The 21025-nt window shown below is 42.7% G+C and overlaps 1 protein-coding gene across 1 annotated transcript in view; it reads right to left on the bottom strand.

Annotated features, from left to right (window-relative positions):
• LOC137325397 (cytosolic phospholipase A2-like) overlaps positions 1–21025 on the bottom strand; it is a 150737-nt gene that overhangs the window by 73519 nt on the left and 56193 nt on the right. The window contains exons 4-6 of the mRNA XM_067990459.1: positions 12912–13060; positions 11689–11805; positions 4341–4378 (exon numbers count right to left, since the gene is read on the bottom strand). Coding sequence (XP_067846560.1) covers positions 4341–4378; positions 11689–11805; positions 12912–13060 — 304 coding nt within the window. The remainder of the gene's footprint in view (positions 1–4340; positions 4379–11688; positions 11806–12911; positions 13061–21025) is intronic.

Genomic DNA, 21025 nt, shown 5'->3' with positions numbered 1-21025 from the left:
TTTATTGGAAAAGAACGCAGATAAGATTAGAAAAAAATTAACAAGATGATTGAAGTGAAAAGAAATGAATTATCAAAGAATACAAAAAGAAATAGTAAAGTAGTATAGACATGGTATTGACACATAAATAACAAAAGGAAAATTAAGATAGAGATAGGGCCACTAAGGGATGCACAAGATATAATCACTGCTAATGACAGTGAAATGGCTTTACCTCTGTTTTTACCAGGAAGACTTACAAGCTGGACGTGATATTAGAAGAAGAGATCAAAAAGGATATCAAGACATTTAAGATAGAAAGGGGGGAGGTAATTGATAAACTAGACAAACTTAGAGAGGATAAAGCCCCAGGTCTGGATAGATTACATACGAGCATACTCAGAGAAGCTAAGGAAGAGATAGCCGAGGCACTAGTGTATATTTATATACATATATATAAAAAATGTAATAGAAAAGGAAATAGTGCCAGAGAATTAATGTTATTCCTATGTTCAAAAAGGAGGCTAGACTAAATCCAGGGAACTATAGACCAGTTTGCTTAACGTCGGTGGTAGGAAAGATAGTGGAATCTTACATCTATTACATCTTACAAAGATGTAATAGATCAACATCTAGAAACTGAAAACATAGTAAAGAATAGTCAAAAGGGAAGATTATGCTTGACCAATCTTATTGAATTCTTTGAAGAAGTAACAGAAAGAGTAGACAAGGGTAATGCAGTGGATGTAATATACATGGACTTTCAAAAGGCCTTTGATAAGGTAATGCATAGTAGACTCATGACTAAGGTCAGAGCACATGGAGTCGGAGGACAAATAACCTCATGAGATATGTGGTGATAGTTCAACTTGTGACCGAGACGGTGTCCTATCAGTTTTAGTTGTATCACCTAAAGCAGTCACTTGGCACTACCCCCTCTCAGGGACTGAGGAAGAAATCAGTGGCTGAGGAATGCCCAGGCTACTATCACGCTCCTCCAAGTAGCCATCTCAAAAGTTGCGTGGGCAGTGGCCTAGGAGCAGACTGCCAGGTCTGACTCAAAACCTATTATGAACCAGCAACACGTTACAGGATTATATGCTCTGATGTGAATGTAGTGAGATTTTACCTGGACAGTGCTAAATTAACAAAAACTAACTAACAAATAAACGGAATAAAATTTTCAAAACTTCCCCAGTCCTGCAAGATTAGCTTAGGAAACTTTTAAACAATTGAAACATTTTCCTAATCGAAACACACCCAAGAATGTCACATTAATCTTTAGGTTTTAATAAAGTAAACAATGAATTTTCCCTAAAAGATGATGGTTAACAAAATGCATTGAAAATAGCGAAACTTGTTTCTAAAAATATGTACATTATGTGAATATGAATGAGAATTCAGATTGAAGACTGTGGGTGTGAGAGCTCAAATTACTGAAAGAGGCAATGTGGATTTGTCAGGCAGTTGGATGATCATCACTGAGGAGTATCCCCCTGTTCCCACCCAGCAAAACAACAACTTAAAATCAGGCTTGGTGTGTTTTGCCTGTGTAAACATCACTCACGAGACCAACGCCTGCAATTTCCTCGGAGCAGTTCCCAGTCCACCCAAACCTGGTGAGGTTACAGTGGCGGAGGGGAGCAGCTCTGAACAATTTCCCAGTCCACCCAAACCTGGTGAGGTTACAGTGGCGGAGGGGAGCAGCTCTGAACAATTTCCCAGTCCACCCAAACCTGGTGAGGTTACAGTGGCGGAGGGGAGCAGCTCTGAACAATTTCAAGTTTTTTTTTCCCTTCAACTCATTTTTTGTTGTCGGGTAAGCAGAGTTTTAAATGACTAAATCTGGGACAAGATTACCTAAAAATGTTTAAATATATAAAATTTTAAGATTTTGCTAAACTAATCTTTTATTTGTTCCTTTTAAATCATTTTTTCTCTACCTCCGGCTTTTTACAGAGTATCATGTCTCATTCTCCTCCCTCACGCTTCTGTTTCCCCTGGCCATAACATTCCCCCTGTCCCCATCCTCCCCTCTCTTCCTCCCTTTCCCCACTCATCATTTCCCTTTCAACCTACAATGCCCTCTTCCCCATCCCCTCCCCTCCTCCAATTCCCTCTCTCCTCCTATCTCCCCATCCCTCTCTCCCTTCCCCCATCCCCAGTCCTTATCTCCGCCCCTCTCCCATATCATTCTGCATCCCTTTTCCCCCTTATCTTTCCCCATCTCCTCAGTGCCATTCGCTCTCCACTCCACATAGGTAGTTTCCATTATAATTCTTATTCCATGGACATAGGAAATATAAAAATAATGACAGAATGTATGACTTCAAATGGTGACTGAAATAAGTCTGTACACCCTGGTCAAATTTTTTTTTATTCATTCAGGGGATGCGGGCGTCACTGTCAAGGCCAGCATTTATTGCCCTTGAGAAGGTGGTGATGAGCCGCCTTCTTGAACCACTGCAGTCCATGTGGTGAAGGATCTCCCACACTGCCTATAGTTGGGGAGTTCCAGGGTTTTGACCCGCTTTATTTATCCCGCTCCACCTGATAACTACACTTGGACTTGACTTCCCTGTGCAACCTCACAGGAAATCGACTTCATATCTAACCCTCATCTCGAGGCCACACTGTAATATCATAGTAGGTACAGCACAGCAGGAGGCCTTTCGGCCCATCGTGCCTGTGCCGGCTCTTTGAAAGAGCTAGCCAATTAGCCCCATTCCCCTGCTCTTTCCCCATAGCCCTGTACATTTTTCCCCTTCAAGTATTTGTCCAATTCCCTTTTGAAAGTTACTATTGAGAATCTGCTTCCACCACCCTTTCAGGCAGTGCATTCCAGATCATCACAACTCGTTGCATAAAAAAATGTTTCCTCATGTCGCCTCTGGATCTTTTGCCGATCACCTTAAATTTGTGCCCTCTGGTAACCGAAATTTCTGCCACTGGAAAGAGCTTCTCCTTATTTACTCCGTTAAAACCGTTCGTGATTTTGAACACCTCGATCAATTCTCCCCTTAACCTTCTCTGCTCTAAGGAGAACAACCCCAGCTTCTCCAATCTCCCCACATAACTGAAGTCCCTCAACCCTGGCACCATTCTAGTAAATCTCTTCTGCACCCTCTATAAGGCCTTGACATCGTTCCTAAAGTGTGGTGCCCAGAATTGAACACAATACTCCAGCTGAGGCCTAACCAGTGTTTTATAAAAGTTTAGCATAACTTCATTGCTTTTGTACTCTATGCCTCTATTTTTAAAGCCCAGGATCCCTTATGCTTTTTTAACAGCCTTTTCAACTTGTCTTGCCACCTTCAAAGATTTGTGTATGTGAAGCCCCAGGTCTCTCTGTTCCTGTACCACTTTTAAAATTGTACCATTTAGTTTATATTGCCTCTCCTCATTCTTCCTACCAAAATGTTTCACTTCACACTTCTCTGTGTTAAATGTCATCTGCCATGTGTCTGCCCATTTCACCAGTCTTTCTATGTCCTCCTGAAGTCTGTTACTATCCTCCACATTGTTTACTACATTTCCGAGTTTCATGTCATCTGCAAACTTTGAAATTATACCCTGTATACCCAAGTCCAGATCATTAATATATATCAAAAGAGCAGTGGTCCTAATACTAACCCCCGTATACTTCCATTGTATACTTCCCTCCAGTATGAAAAACTACTCTCTGCTTTCTGTCCCCTAGCCAATTTTGTATCCACGCTGCCACTGTCCCTTTAATCCCATGGGCTTTAATTTTGCTAACAAGTCTATTATGTGGCAATTTATCAAATGCCTTTTGAAAGTCCATATACACAGCATCAACTGCACTACCCTCATCAACCCTCTCCGTTACTTCAACAAAGAAATCGATCAAGTTGTATGATATATTTTCCCAGTTTTCTCAGCTCCCTTTCCTAAAGGCACAGTCTCAGTTCTGGATATAGCTAGCAGCCTTTTGGAACCTTACTAACATGGTCATTCTTCACATGAGCCCACACAGTGAGTGTCAACAGATTATCCTATATGGTGAGAAGGTGGCTAAGTGGGATTGAAATCAATCAAAAAGGGTAAGCTTATTAGGTCTTAAAAGCCTTTCAAAATTCTTGTATCCTTTAAAGAATAGAGGGTAGAATTTCCACAGGGGTTCCTCGATCTCCTGCTGTAACTTCAGTAGAAACCCCAGAGAAACCGCCATAAATGACCATTTCTGCCATTTTCCCAGAGTTACCACTGATCATCTGCCCAGGTTACAGCAGGAGATCGGGGAATCCCCTTGGAAATGACCGGCGCACATGTTTAAACCAAACACATCCAGTTTTCACATTCAATCATGAAGAGGACTGCAGCTTCATCAGGATACGTACCAAACTTCCAAGAACATGTCCAAAAATACAGTGGTCACCTGGAAAAGATTAAATGAAATGATTAGTATGGAGCCTAGAGTCAGTGGTGCAGCATGAGAATCACTTATAAATATCAGTGAGAACAAAGGCAAACTGGCACTGGACTCCAATTGTTACCGTGAAATAAGCAAAAGCATAATTGTTTTAAAATGTTCTCCCTTCCTCTCCCGAAGGTCGTGGTTTCCAAACTGGGGGTGTAAACCCCGGCAGTGAGTCCTGGCAGGCTATTCCACCACAGAATGCATCGGGGTGAGCGCAACTGTATCCTTATCTAATGCCCACATGTATGCGCTTTCTAGCAGGAGTCACTCGGTAGTAATTGAGTACGGGAACACTGGCTGATTTTTCACCTCCATAGACCAAAGTTGCTGAAGCCAATTGTAGTACCCTCTACTGCTATTACTAAGGGGAGATTTAATAGAGGTGTTCAAAATTATGAAGGGTTTTGGTAGAGTAGATAGGGAAAAACTATTTCCACTGGCAGGAGAGTTGATAGCCAGAGTGCTAATTGGATGAGCATAGACTATTGTCTCATTGCAATCACATTCCATAACTGTGAGTCCAATTATATAATGTGTGACATGGTAGTGAAATGGTGGACTACAAAATTCTACGTGGCCTGAGTTTAAACACAGCCGCAAAGGAGAGAGAAAATTTGCCAATAAAGGTCATTAAATTTGCAAGCTTTTAATTCCCAATCTCACTGGGAGCATCCAGGGATGGAGAGCTGGGAGGAGGCTGCCAAATGGAGGCCAGGCACTTCCCAAAAAGTGGGAGAGAAAGGGAGAGGTGAAGGAGCAAGTTAATCTAAGTAGCTCCCAGCCACAGGATATATCCTTGATGTGGAGATGCCGGTGATGGACTGGGGTGGACAAATGTAAGGAGTCGCACAACACCAGTTTATAGTCCAACAGCTTTATTTGAAATCACAAGCTTTCGGAGCTTTGCTCCTTCGTCAGGTGAGTGAAGGGATGCATAAAAGCACAGCATATATAGTCAGAGAACAATCCTGGCTTTGGCAGAGATGCTAAAGGGTGCAGAACCCAGAAAGGGACCCGGGTGTTGGGGTAGGAACCAAAGAAGTTTGCAGCACAGATCGATGACATTTGACCCTTGATATTGCCGGCTCTTTGCCAGAGAAATCCAAAACTAATCTCACTTTTTCCTGTTTTCTTCCATTGCTTCAAATGTTGATCCAGTTTTGGCTTTAAAAAATGAAATGGCCACTTGCCTCAATAAGCCCTGTGGCAAAGCCTTCCAAGCTGTGACAACTCTGAGGAAAGAAATGTCTCCTAACTTCTCTCCTCACTCGGTGACAATTTTAAATCAATAACCCTTCATCGCTGACTTCTCAAACAAATAAAGTAGCCTTTCACCCTGTCAAAGCTCTTCATAATTTAAAAAACCTCAATTAATATCTTAGACTTTTCTGCTCTAGTGGAAATTGCCCGATTATCCCAAGTCCCTCCTCATAACTATAGTTTTTCATCCCTGGTATTATCCTCCTGAGTGAGAGGGGTGGGGCGGGGGAATGAAAAAAAAATTGTTGAAAAAAAACGGTCTAACAAAAGATGAAAAGAAATGAAGAAATAGTTTATCATGGATGACCCTTGACTGAAGGAATGCATCCATCAGCACTTGCGGAAGAAGTGACTGCTTGTGGTTTCAGAAATGGCTTTTCCAGAGAAGTGATTAGAAATTGTCCTGCTCCAATGTTCCTGGAGACCAGCCAGTTTCAAAGCATATTGCAGTGTCTGAGTTGCTGTCTTTACCAGACAGTTCAAATAAGGTCACTCTGAAGGCAACTGCAGTATTTATTTATCACATCATCCAATTGGTGCTTCTACTACCCAAGGCCTTGCCCAATACAGCCACCCGGTGTGTTATTCCATTCCATTATCAAGAACTAATAGAGAATGGCTGGCTAGTATTCTCCTGAAGCTGGAGCTTCTCTTCCAACTTTACTCCTCTAAGGCCCACCATGCAGATCACTGTCGTTGAGAAACACTGAGATGATGAGTATATCCAGAAGTAAGGGTTAGGCAATGCCAAGCTTAATTTTGAAGGCTTATGGACTATAGGAGTAAGGACAGGCTGAAGGAGGAATGGAATTCCACAGTTTTGAGTCCTGGGAAAGAATGGGTTAGAGTATTTCTTTCCCTTCCTACTCTACAAATTGTTATGCATGGACTGAATTCATTGCAGAGAAGCTATGTAAAATTCTTTTAGCAAAAATAAGTTATAATAATTAAACTCATACAACCTTTCATCAAACATTGTGTCCATGTGTTTTCTTCAATTCAACTTGCGTTTCACCTGCCTCAGACTGTTCATTATGTTCACCTCCCCTCCTACCCCGAACCAAAATCTGATCACTCTACTTTATCTCATGCTCTGTACTTCTCTGTTTCTGTTCCATGCTAGTTTTCCTTTTGTTTTCCCGGTTCCTTCTTTCCTTCCTCCCTCTTTCTAAATGGAAGCTTGTAGATCCTTCTGTAGACCTGCCAATTACAATGCTAGAGCTAATAGCTTCAATATTGGGTCCCATGTACCTGTATAAACACCCACTTGCCTTATGGGTCACTCTCTCCAATTACACTACACCTGATAGCACATTCTCAGATCAGGGTACATTTGATCGTGAGCAGGCACTGGCTGGACTTTGGCTGAAGAAAGCAAACCAAGACTGATAGTTCCCGGTAAAGTTGGATGGGTGGGTTGGAGTAACAATCTTGTGGTCATTCCCAGGCACTTGATAAAAGTGACATCTCATTCTTTCTTGTGTGGCATTTTGTTTTATTTTACACTTTTTTCAGCTCTAGTTTTGTCTTCTCCTCTACTGAAAGCATTGACTTCTGTTTGTGGTATGATCCTATGACTACTGGCTGCTCTCCAGTGTTTCACCCAAGTGGCCACACTTCATGCATGAGCCTCGACTTTGAGTGTCAGCAGATTATTTGATCATGTGGGGCATTAAAGTGAAGTCTGATCCTGACTTCACTAAGATCATGGTCAGGAGCGGTAATCTCCCAGCTGATTTTCTTCCCCTCCCTAGAAATTCTGGGGCCAATTGTAGCACCGCTATATTTGACCCACCCAAGACTAGCTGAAATCAACGAATTGACCAGGAATTGAAACTAGGACCTCCCTGATACGTAAGGCACAATATCACACTGGACTGTGCAGTTACATATTAAACATGAGGGCGGATGGCTGTACGGATCAAGTGTGGAGATAGCCTCTGTGAAATATATTCTTGTTATTGTATGTAAGTGATAATGTTCATTACATAGCCCATCAAATTACATTGTAAATTGACGTTTGCCCAAGATTAGTAACAATACCACAGAAAAAGGTTGAGTATAAAAGAAAGCCATACTATCTAGTTTTATAACTTTTGTCTCAGTTAGATTCTTGCCACACTGCACGTCTTGCTGTAACATGCTATTTGGCAGACTCCGAGATAGCACATTCCAGAGTCATTTCGCACTTCCCTATCTGGTAAAACTATCCTCAAAGTCAAAGTCATTTCATCTGGATAATAATTTTTTTTTTCCTCCTCCTAACCCTCCAGCTTACAACCTGCCTCATGATGTTAGAGGCTTGTTCTGGGACTTGTACTGTGGCTGCAGTGTGTACTATTTAAAGAAATCACAGCAGCAATTCACCATGGTTACTTCAAGAACACCTCTCTCCCCTCCAACCGAGAAGGACAAGAGCGGTAAGGTTGTAGGAACATCATCACCTCCGAATCGTTCTCCATGTCACACATCATCCTGACTTGGACGGATATTGCTTTTCCTTTATCGTTTCTGGATCAATATCCTGGTATTCCCTATCCAACACCATCATTGGAGCACTGTCTCCATAAGGACCGCAGCGGTTCAAGGAAAAGGCCCACTGCCACCTTCTCAGGGCAAGTAGGGATAGCCAATAAATGCAGCATTGTGAGTGTTGCCCACATTGTAAGAACAAGTACAAAAAATGCTGTTAATACTGCTGGATTCACTTGTATAACCTTCATTTATGGATAAACCTTAAATCGGAGAACAGACCCATCAGGGCCACAAAATTCAGGTGTTGACTCTTGCTGAGGTACAGTTCCACAGGCCGAGCCTACTCCCCCCAACCTGAACGTTCAATCTAAGACATGATTGTCAGCAGATTATTTGACTGTGGAGGACGTCATAGCAAAGCTCGATCCTGTTCTTAACGGATATCCAGTGGCGGTCAATGGGCAAGATATCCAGAGTAGGAACCCTCGACTGATGTTTCCTTCCCTAGCCCTGGGGGACTGAGGAAAATTATTATATCCCAGCTGAGATCAGCTAACTCAGCACTGACTGTGTATTGTACCCGCGATTTTCTTGGTTTGTATCACTCAGCAGAACACCAGGTAAACCTTTTAAAAGCTGGGTCATCACGGCTAGAATCAAAACACCTTTATCATTAGAATGACTCAATTTGATTGCTACTGATAATGACCCCCATCCAACTCTATTAACAGAATATCAGCAAATATGAATGCATCTATCACTGATGTGAAAGGTAACGGGCTGGAATTTGCTGCAACCTTCAGCTCAAAAATGTTGTGCCCTGAAAGTTGCTGGAAGTGTGAGCTCATTAGGACAGATAATTTTCTAACTCTCCTGCCCCAAGGAAAATTTCCATTGGGATTTAGGCCTCAGCTGGTGTATTGTGTTCAATTCTGGGCACCACACTTTAGGAAGGATGTCAAGGGTACAGAAGAGATTTAGTATAATGGTGCCAGGGATGAGGAGCTTCAGTTACATGGAGAGACTGGAGAAGCTGGGGTTGTTCTGCTTAGAACAGAGAAGGTTAAGGGGAGATTGGATAGAGGTATTCAAAATCATGAACGGTTTTGACAGAGTAAATAAGGAGAAATTCTTTCCAGTGGCAGAAGGGTCAGTAACCAGACGACACAGATTTAAAGTGATCGGCAAAAGAGCCAGAAGCGACATGAGGAAACATTTTTTTACGCAGCGAGTTGTTATGATCTGGAATGCACTTCCAGAAAGGGTGGTGGAAGCAGATTCAATAGTAACTTTCAAAAGGGAATTGGATAAATACTTGAAGGGGAAAAATGTACAGGGTTATGGGGAAAGAGCAGGGGAATGGGACTAAATGATTACCTCTTTCAAAGAGCCAGTACAGGCACGATGGGCCGAATGGCCTCCTCCTGTGCTGTACCTACTATGATCAGGAAGGAAAGGGACTTGCAGTGTCTTAGTTTGTCTCTCAGAAATGTTCCAAACATTGAAGTGCTGTTACTATTGAGCCTTAGGCGAACACCTAATTTGATGGGACATCCTGCGGAGGCAGTTTAGTCATTTTTTAAACTTGTTACCAACAGAAAGTTCCCCCACAAGCCTCAGAGTGCATTGGCATTGAGGTGTTTGTTAAACATTTATGTATCAGGAAAACGCTTAGTAAACAGTTAGAAATTGGTGAAGAATTATAAGGTGATCAAAAGCATCTCAATTATTGTTTTAAAATGTATATTTTTCAAATTTCAGTCATTTAAAGTACAGTGGAAAAAAGGGCTTTCATTACCTCTAATAGCACAGTGGTTAGTTCATTCCTGTAAAATTCCTCAGAGTGCTATTTTAACACATCGTTAATCTGTTTAAAATAAGCGGGTTAACCAGTGTATTTTTTGGTGTTTGAATGAGCAGTAGAAGTGTGGGAAGAAAGATCTCAAATGATTTGTGCATGGAATGACAAAAAAACCTTCAGGCACTAACCATTATACAATGAAGGGCTGGAAGTTGTGGCTGAAGCTCCACTGCTCTCAATCATTTAAAATTAAGATTGAATTCTGCAGCACCCCTCCACCCCACGCATTTCTCCCTTGTAGAGGCCCACTGTTCCCTCTGGCCATTGCTCTCCATCCTTGAACTGCAAGTCCACATTTCAACACTGCTGTGAAACTGTCTGACAGCAAGAGTGCTGCTCCAGAACAGGGCTGGTCACATACTGAGATCTACAAGATTCTACACTTCAATTGTGACCCCCATCTTTTTGTTAATTCCTGCCGTCTAGCAAACCATCTACATCAATCTCCAAACTCTGCAGGAAGTTCTGAACAGGTCCTACTCTTTTTTCTTTCCCACCTCCGTCCCTCGCGAGATGGGGTGCTTCATCTAGCCACCCAGTAGCAATGAAGCTTACCCACAGATGAGATGTGGCGTCGGGCTGCTATTCAGGGCTGAGGTTTAGATACAAATTCTCTGAAAAGGGACCTCAACACCCTGCCATACAATCTACCAGGGCCACCCTGCACAAACACTGACTTTGCTGTTACACGCAGCATGCCTCTTCATCTTCTAACTGTTACTACCGACTTAATTAAAATCTGAATGTACACAGCAACATTCATTATACTTGCCCACTTCAAGGACTAATATAACACAGTTCCTCTTTTCTCTACTTGCAGCCACAATTATACATTTACTGATTAACAAAATGAATGATTGATACCACTTGCAATAAACATAACATCCAGCTGTAAACCAGTCATTAACTACGAACTATGTTGAAATAGTTTAAAACAAAGTACTGAAGTCCCACCTACCGAGCTATCATAAATTTTAAGATACATATTTTATTACCATTTAAAAGTCACTAAATAAACAATTATCCAATACAAAGGAAATTGACTTTTTAATTCCCTAAAATGTTCATCTGCTTAAAGCAAGGAAAAACAAAAAAAAATGAAAGCAATATTGTTTTTCCTTTTGTAACAGGCCCAAAGTTAGTGTTGGAAGTTATGGGTTTGCACTTCCATCTCTTCCTGACTTATCCGTCGTTTGCCCCAAATTTTAACCACACAGGGCCAGACAAGTAAAAGAACAAGCAATGAAAGGATCATTAAAAGATATCTGAACACTGGTTCCCAATCCTACATCTCAATTTACTTTGGAAATGGGAAGACTTCAAGGCGACCTAATTGAAATGTTCAAGATTTTGCAAAGAATTGACAAAATTGATTTGGATAAACTGTTGACCAAGGAGAAGGGTTCAAAATTATGAAGTTAGGAATAAAAGGGAAATCAGATGGAACTTTTCACCCAAAGTGTGAGAGTTGTTGAATAAGTTAGCAGAGAAGGCCTTTGAAACAGACAGTATAAACTGGCTGAAGAGACAATGCATTTCTGGAGAAAGAAGGAATTAAGCGAGATGCAATATAGTGAGAAAAAGATAGGTAGGGTTGATCCAGGATTAAGGGATGGGCTTGTTAGGCCTAATGTTCTTGTACAGTTTTTCTATTTTTACAAAAAAATCTTACTTCATTGAAGACAAATGAAAATTCCTTCTTCTTTCCTGTTCTAATGTTCTCTCCAATATTGAAGGAGGTGGTGCCCAAGGTTTCATCCATCACATAATTTGCATCCATTAGAGTAATCTGTAAAAGAAACACATATCAAATTTTTCAAGCTCACGTGTCCACAGCAGAATACAGACAGACCCCACGCAAGCAGCAGACCAAAGTAACTTTCCAATCTTTCCCAATAGACTGAATTCCTGATCCAAGCATAAAATGTTCTCTGAACATCTGTTCCTCCCATTTAGTTCTCTTTTTCCTACTCCTGAAGGCATTGACTCATGCTGGCTGTAAAGGTGCCATCTGCATTTTGCTCAAGTGGCCATTCTTCTTATGTGTGTCTAGACAATGAGTGCAGGCAGGTTATTGACCCTTGAGCCCACCATAACTAAACCCAATTCTGTCCTCATCCGAAATCCACACTTTCCAGCAAGAGTCACTGAAAAGCAATCAGGAACAGAAACTCTAAATGAGTACTTCCCTCCTTAGCCCGAGGTGGGGGAAATAGGTTCTCTCTCAGAATGTTAGGTATTATGTCAAAAATGTTAGGGACTAGGTTAGAATGTCAGGGACTAGAATAGATTATTATCCCAAAACAAAATTGTAGAAGAACATTAGGGACTATATCAGAATGCTGGATACAATATCACAATTTAGCCTTATATGCAATGGGGGCTAAGGGAATACAGTTATGTCAAGAAATTATACTAGTGACAAATTAGACCTCACTTGTGGCATCAAAAAAGTTTTCACATGAGGGCTTGACTCTGGAGAGAAGTGGTGGGAGCATGAAGTGTCAAACTACTGTAGTTTTAAAAGTGCTTTTTTAGTATGGCAAGGGAGAGACAGAAGAGCCTGGTGCCATTTCAGTCACAATAATGTCACATGCAAGGAAAATAACAATGATTTTGTTGCATTCTCACATCAGATATCTGCAAATCGTGACTTTTTTCACCAAGGTGGCGTCTGTTTAAATGAGAACCATGTGTTGAATGGCAAAGAGCCAACAAAACCAAAACACTTGCGCTATTTTACAGATAATTGTGATATCGACATACAACCTATATTATACTTTTAATGTACTTCAATAAAGTAATTGATGTAGAATTGAATATCCAAATCCAATTATATAACACCAGTGCAAGATAAAGACTTCTATCCTGTACTGCTGAATAAGGAAGCTTTACCTCCATAACATTCTTTTCATTTGGGTCAAGAAGAAATTCAAATGTCTCATTCCATTCTGGGTTGACAACATTGTTAAGGTATTTGCTCCGTTTTCGGCCCTCTGGTGCCGTGGCGATGAACAGTTCCACATAAGGGTCGGGAGTGTCAACTGAATAGACAGAACATAAAGAGCGTTACTGAACAAAGATTCCTACCTCCAAAGCAGCATATCTCCTGATCCCCAATCCCTTAGTTCCACCTCATTGCTTAAGTGTGGAAAACAGAAAAACAATTGCATTTTCCAGAGTACATAATTCTTAAAAAAAAAAGAGGGTACATTTTTAGCCTCAGGATGACAAATCTCAATGCTAGGAATTGGAATACTTTCCCTCTCAATTTTTCTTTTTTGGGAATTTTGTGCTCACCAAATTGAGGGATTTATACTGCGGAGGAATGGGACATTATTTCCACTTCTGCCAACCGGTGAGTAATCACAGGTCAGGTTGCAACTTGCCTGATTCAAAGACCATTTTATCCCATCCTAAATGTGCACATTACCTCCAAATTCACAAGAACACTCTTACCACACAAGGGTGAATTGTTCCACTCCATGCTAGCCATTCATTTGCCCTCTTTACAGCAGATTGCCAGTTTAGTACTGAATTGTGCCAACTGTGCAGAATGGAACACTGTCACTTCTGACGGTCAGCATCAATCAGTCATTCTTAGGATGGGTATTAATAAGCACCACATGCTTCCTCTATTCTGTTCCAACAATGGGGAGTAATGGAGGGAGGACACTGGAAAAGCATAGGCAGGACAACTTGAGTAATAATTAGAGAGGATGGTACCAGTTATGGGAGGAAGTGGGGTGAACAACGTGGCTTGAGGTGCCATTTAAGCAAAGGAGTTACCAATGAGGCGGTAGGGGTAATAGGGAGAGGGTCTAATGTTATTCACGGCACAAGACATTGGGCAGACAAACCACTGCCTTCTTCCACTCACTGTGAGCAACTCCACCTTAAAAAAACAAAGTAATATTATAAAAGCTATGCATGTGTGCACTTCCTGTCCAACACACTACAGATGTTACACACTGTCTAATGAAAACTTCTGTATCACTTTTTAAAAAAAGTATAAATAAAGGCCATCATTTGGAATGCACTGGCAAACTACCCAGTAATAAAAAAAACCCAAGCCAAATGTCTGCAGCCTCTTAACCTGACCTCTGTATAAACTCACTTAGCATTTACTTAGCAGCCTCTGATTCGACCTATGAACTCATCCAGTGTTTACTTAACAGCAATTAGACTTCACAGTCTTAAAGAGATATACCTACACTTTAGCAGAATAACACATTGGGGGGGAAAATTGGATGGGGCCTGTTTTTGGGCAGGAGTAGCATGATCCGCTATTACCCCACGTCCAATGGCCTCTGCGCAGGCAGGACGAGACTTTCGTCAGGCCTGAGGACTTACCTCCAATCTGCGTTGGAAATCAGCGTTGAACGAGGATTCTATGCAATTTGCACTTCCCACCAGCAGGAGGGCGCTCCAATCTCCTAAAAGCTGGCTATCTGTTAGAAATCTCTTAAAGGTAACTGGTAGCTGTTATTTGATGAATATAACAGCCTACTATCTGCACGGAGTCTGAACAGAGATCAGACATTGCACACGTAAAGCAGAGATGCATGTTCCATCCCTATGTTTACACACTGATGAGTTATGTTAAAACAGTGAATAAAGGTTGCGCACCACTAAATCCCACATCCTCCAATCTGCTGATCTGAGTTTGTACCAGGCCTGCAAGAGTCCGCGCTCCAAGGTTCTCTGCTGATGCACCAGACGCCTTGATGCAAGAGGTGGACAGAAGGAGGGACATCCTATAACCGGAGGGTTGACGGGGGTCAAGAGGCCCTCCAGACATATACCCAAAAGGCAGTGGGAGACGAAGTCGTTGCCAAGCGCACAGGATCATGAACATGGATGCAGTGCAGGAAGAAGTTCAATGCTTTGACACGAGCGGTCAAGGTGAGTGAGGTCAACTGTCAAGTGATGTCTCCTATCAACTGCACCACTAACCACACCCACTGCTCCACACACTAAACCCCCCACCACCCACATACCAACAATCTCTTTCCATCAGTACTCAACTCTTCCAATCAGATGCTTCCTCTCGCACATTACCACTGTTGCAAGCTGCCCACCCAGAACTCACAGGCCACACACACTGGCAGCTATTCAACCATGACAGGCACAGAGGGGCATGATTAAGAAATTTGCAGATGACACAAAGATAGGCCATGTGGTTGATAGTGAGGAGGAAAGCTGCAGACTGCAGGAAGATATCAATGGACTGGTCAGGTGGGCAGAAAAGTGGCAAATAGAATTCAATCCGGAGAAGTGTGAGGTAATGCATTTGGGGACAGCAAACAAGGCAAGGGACTATACAATAAATGGGAAGATACTGAGGTGTAGAGGAAGTGAGGGACCTTGGAGTGCATGTCCACAGATCCCTGAAGGTAGCAGGACAGGTAGATAAGGTGGTTAAGAAGACATATGGAATACTTTCCTTTATTAGCCGAGGCATAAAATATAAGAGCAGGGAGGTTATGCTGGAACTGTATAAAACATTAGTTAGGCTACAGCTTGAGTACTGAGTACAGTTCTGGTCACCACATTACAGGAAAGATGTGATTGCAGCAGAGAGGGTACAGAGGAGATTTACGAGGATGTTGCCAGGACTGGAGAATTTTAGCTATGATGACAGATTGGATAGGCTGGGGTTGTTTTCCTTGGAACAGAGGAGGCTGAGAGGTGATTTGATTGAGGTGTACAAAATTATGAGGGGCCTAGATAGAGTGGATAGGAAGACCCTATTTCCCTTAGCGGAGGGGTCAATAACCAGGGGACATAGATTTAAAGTGAATGGTAGAAGGATTCGAGCAGAAATGAGGAAAGACTTTTTCACCCAGAGGGTGGTGTGGGGGTCTGGAACTCACTCTCTGAGAGGGTGATAAAAACCCTCAACTCATTTAAAAAATACCTGGATGAGCACCTGAAGAGCCGTGACCTGCAGGGCTAAAAGTGGGATTAGGCTGGATGGCTCGTTTCTCAGCTGGCGTGGACACGATGGGCCGAATGGCCTCCTTCTGTGCCGTAAATTTTCTATGATTCTATTCATTACCCAGACACACGTCCCACTTTCTTGCAGGAGAAGGTAGCGCATATCAGGAGGCAGCAAGTAGCAGTGGCATTCAGCCCCTCGAGCCTGTTCAGCCATTCAATGAGATCATGGTGGACATATACCCGCCTTAGCCCCACATCCCTTAATACCTTTGGCTCACAGAAATCTATCAATCTCAGATTTAGAATTCACAATTGAGCTAGCATCAAATGCTGTTTGCAGAAGAGCTGTGCAAACTTTTCCCACCCTTTACATGTAGAAGCATTTCCTAACTTCACCCCTGCATGTCCTGGCTCTAAATGTTAGGCTATGTCCCCGTGTCCTAGTATTCAAGTATAGGAGACCTCCAAAAACAGTTACAAATATCTGGGCAAAAGCAATAATCCAGCCAGTAACCTGTAAATCCTGCATGTTCCCTTTAAATAGTGCTGGTGGGGGTCCTCTAGGCACTCTAAGACATGATCAGATGGTCGGGGTTAAGACTGTACGTTGAGTTGAGCCTTAAGTCCCAAAATGGTGTCTATCACTTTAAATCAGCATTGCACACTGATTGTATCCATTTTCTCCTTACTTTACATGATTCCAGCATTCGTTATCTGCGCCTGCGCTAACTCCTATACCAAGATGGCGTCCGGCGCACGTCACGCCGGAAACGTGCGTGCACAGCTAAGCCGCCATCTTAGCACTTTGGGAGGCCGTACAGAGCTGAAACAACGGGCGTTACACGGCCAATTTAGCGCCCACTGTGTTTTACATGGTATAATGTTGTTTTCCTTACAAAACAGTACATCATCAGACTCACCATTACCAATGTCACAGAAAATTTGCTGGTATTATAAAAATGATACACCTAGCACGCATTTACTGCCAGTCACATTTCAAGTGTTTCACTTAAATTTCTGTGTCACACATAACAAAAAGCAGAAAAATACAAAGGCATTCATTTGACACAATAACCAGAAACCAAGGGGTAAATTTTAACCCAGAGCCGGGAAGAGGGCGGGGGGGGATTCCTGATGGGAAACCCGGGCGTCCTTATGATTTTGATGGGAGACATCGGGGCTCAGTTATCGGGGGTGGGGGGGGTCATCGGTGGGGGTCTGTGATTGTGGGGTCGAAGGTTGTGGGAGGTTCGCTGCAGGTAGGCTTGTTGGGCCTCGGGGAAGCACTCCTGCTCTTCTGGGCCCACAAGCAGTGCAATAAAGGCACTTATCTGTTGTTTCGAGCCTTCTCGCCTCCTCTCACATGGCATGGAGCAAAAGTCCCAGGAATCCGGCCCACAGGAGTTAAAAAGAAAAAAAGCTGTAAAAATGGAGGCCCGCAGCCTCCTTGGAAGTTTTCACTGACCGACCTGCCTCTTAAGAGCGGGTTGGTCGCCCACCCCTCGTCACACCTGCATTAAAACCGGAAGTGGGTGGGTTGGAGGCGGGTTTTAGGTTTTTACAATTTTTACCTTCCCACCTGCCCCCAACCCACCCGTTCATGGGGTTAACATTTAGGCCCAAAACTCTAATTTGGTACAGGAGCCAGAATGTTTGTAATTTCTGAGTGGCTTTGAAAATCACACTTGCAAAAAAAAAGACAAGGTTGTGACCGTAAGCCTCAAGAGGAATTAAACTTAGACTTTGTCCAATGTTTACTTAACAGCAAATAAACTTTGTGGTCTTAACAGGACACTGCTTCCCTTAGCAGCAGAATGATACATTCGTCATTACATGGTTTTCAATATCACCTGATTTACTGGGAGTGAAATTGGTCTACACCAGTACCATGAAACAGAGTCATAAGTCCCTTTTACACCGTCCTCGGTTTTCTCCTCCACTGACTTCTATGAGCCCATTTTGCGCTGCGGGCGTACGCCAATTTCACCCCCACTGTGCATATTGTCACTGAAAATCCATTAAATAGATTTTTTTTTGATTTATTTGTATCACCATGGGTGCTGATTTCTTTTATTATTCGCTCATGGGATATGGGTGTCGCTGGCGAGGCCGGCATTTATTGCCCATCCCTAATTGCCCTTGAGAAGGTGGTGGTGAGCCGCCTTCTCAAACCGCTGCAGTCTGTGAGGTGAAGGTTCTCCCAGTGCTGTTAGGAAGGGAGTTCCAGGATTTTGACCCAGCAACGATGAAGGAACGGCGATATATTTCCAAGTCAGGATGGTGTGTGACTTGGAGGGGAACGTGCAGGTGGTGTTGTTTCCATGTACCTGTTCTCTTGTCCTTCTAGGTGGTAGAGGTCGCGGGTTTGGGAGGTGCTGTCGAAGAAGCCTTGGCGAGTTGCTGCAGTGCATCCTGTGGATGGTACATTCTGCAGCCATGGTGCGCCGATGGTGAAGGGAGTGAATGTTTATGGTGGTGGATGGGGTGCCAATCAAGTGCTTTGTCCTGGATGGTGTTGAGCTTCTTGAGTGTTGTTAGAGCTGCACTCATCCAGGCAAGTGGAGAGTATTCCATCACGCTCCTGACTTGTGCCTTGTAGATGGTGGAAAGGCTTTGGGGAGTCAGGAGGTGAGTCACTCGCCGCAGAATACCCAGCCTCTGACCTGCTCTTGTAGCCACAGTATTTATATGGCTGGTCAAGTTAAGTTTCTGGTCAATGGTGATCCCCAGGATGTTGATGGTGGGGGATTCGGTGATGGTAATCCATTGAATGTCAAGGGGAGGTGGTTAGACTCTCTCTTGTTGGAGATGGTCATTGCCTAGCGCGAATGTGCCACTTATCAGCCCAAGCCTGGATGTTGTCCAGGTCTTGCTGCATGCGGGCTCGGACTGCTTCATTATTTGAGGAGTTGCAAATGGAACTGAACACTGTGCAATCATCAGCGAACCCATCCCCATTTCTGACCTTATGATGGAGGGAAGGTCAATGATGAAGCAGCTGAAGATGGTTGGGCCTAGGACACTACCCTGAGGAACTCCTGCAGCAATGTCCTGGGGCTAAGAAGATTGGCCTCCAACAACCACTACCATCTTCCTTTGTGCTAGGTACAGCTCCAGCCACTGGAGACTTTTCCCCGATTCCCATTTCCACATCGTTCACCTGAGGAAGGAGGTAGCCTCCGAAAGCTTGTGAATTTAAAATAAAATTGCTGGACTATAACTTGGTGTTGTAAAATTGTTTACAATTGTCAACCCCAGTCCATCACCGGCATCTCCACATCAATTTTACTAGGGCTCTTTGATGCCACACTCGGTCAAATACTGCCTTGATGTCAGGGGCAGTCATTCTCACCTCACCTCTGGAATTCAGCTCTTTTGTCCATGTTTGACCCAAGGCTGTAATGAGGTCTGGAGCCGAGTGGTCCTGGTGGAACCCAAACTGAGCATCGGTGAGCAGGTTATTGGTGAGTGAGTGCTGCTTGATAGTTCATCAGGATCAGTAGCATGCAGGAACCTGACTGTGCAAGAGAATTGAAATGATCCACATAACTGAAATGGCGATCACTTAAGCATGCTGAACTAAGCACCTAGGGACGTTTTACTAAGTTAAAGGTGTTACATAAATGCAAGTTGTTGTCATTGTGATGATTGGGTCTCTAAAGAGGCATTATCAGGGTATCTGCAATGATCTTAGAGTCACATTACTATTTAAACAAAAGCATTTTGAAAACAGGTCAGCAGACACTGACAGGGAAAAATAGGACACTGAAGTTAATTTCAGTTCGGTTATTGAAAAAGAACTCATTGTTCAGCAATCAATACTGTTGTACAGTCTGCAGATTAAAAGAGAATAGGGTAAGGGAAGTACCATCTGCCATCACCACCATCTATGGTGCTACAGGTTAGTCTTGGCATATATTGAATATTGGATTAAATACCAACAATCAATGTTGGCACAATGTGTGGTAAATTGACATCAATGAATGTAGATCTGGTAAAGAACAGAACCTTAAAGGGGCATTCTCTTCAAGAAGTGTCTGGTGAACCTTTTTGTTTTGGTTAGAAAGGGAGAAATGTTTGAAGAACTTTAGCATCTCTTACACTTGACAATGTCATGTGCAAGTGATGGAAGGATGGGTTTAGCTATGTTCTACTATATGGTTCCAAACAAAGGAAAGTTTGGTAAACATTTTTTAATATATTTCCCATTTAACACACACGTTGAATATGGTTGCAGTTTTTAAAACAGGTTTGGTTTCTCCCCCCGCTTTCTCTGTGCTTGAATGCCCTTCTGTATACTCAACACAAATGTTCTTGGACAGAGAAATCTTGGTAAATGCAAATCTTTTGCCAAGAGACACTCTGCTTGAGCCCAGATTTCTATTCGACACCATTTGTTGATACAGACAGTCTGTGATTCTTTGGATTCTTTCAACAATTTAATCTAAACATCTGGCACATTTAAAATCACATGTTTAACAGATGACGCCTTCTACAATGCACTGTTAGCTCCAGCCCAGGTGCGGTAAAGGATCAACTTTAAAGAGAGAAAAGGAAAATTACAAAGACTAAAAATCTGAATTAAAAACAGATAATGCTGGAAACGTACAGTCTGGTTACCATTTGAAGGAGAAAATTAGATTGAATGAGAACCAGCTGAAACATTAATCTATCTTACAGATGATGACAGACCTGCTGTGCATTGCCAGCATATCTATTTCCATTGAAGGACTAGCAATATTTAGTGTGCTGAGCATTAAAAAAAACAGATATACAATTCAGGGTCATACTGTGGCTGAATCAGGATTTTGTATTTAAAGACACTTTGCTTTATCGGGTTATACAGTTCCTGTTTGGGGGGAGTGACATCAGTGTGATGGTTTCTCCCTTTTAAATTCAGCATTGGGAACCGATGTCTGTAGGTGTGCTGGGCGCTGCTGTGCAATGCAGAGAGCCAGACAGCAAACTTGCTGGACTCACTTCCCGTGTTCCACTTGCTGGGCCTCAGTTCAATGGCAGATTCTTGGATCCACTTTTCTGAGTCCATCTGCTGCCAGCTTTCTACA

This window comes from Heptranchias perlo, chromosome 9, assembly GCF_035084215.1.
Source record: "Heptranchias perlo isolate sHepPer1 chromosome 9, sHepPer1.hap1, whole genome shotgun sequence".
Lineage (NCBI taxonomy): Eukaryota > Metazoa > Chordata > Chondrichthyes > Hexanchiformes > Hexanchidae > Heptranchias > Heptranchias perlo.
Note: the sequence above shows the minus strand (reverse complement) of the source record. Positions and strands in the feature narration are given on the sequence as shown.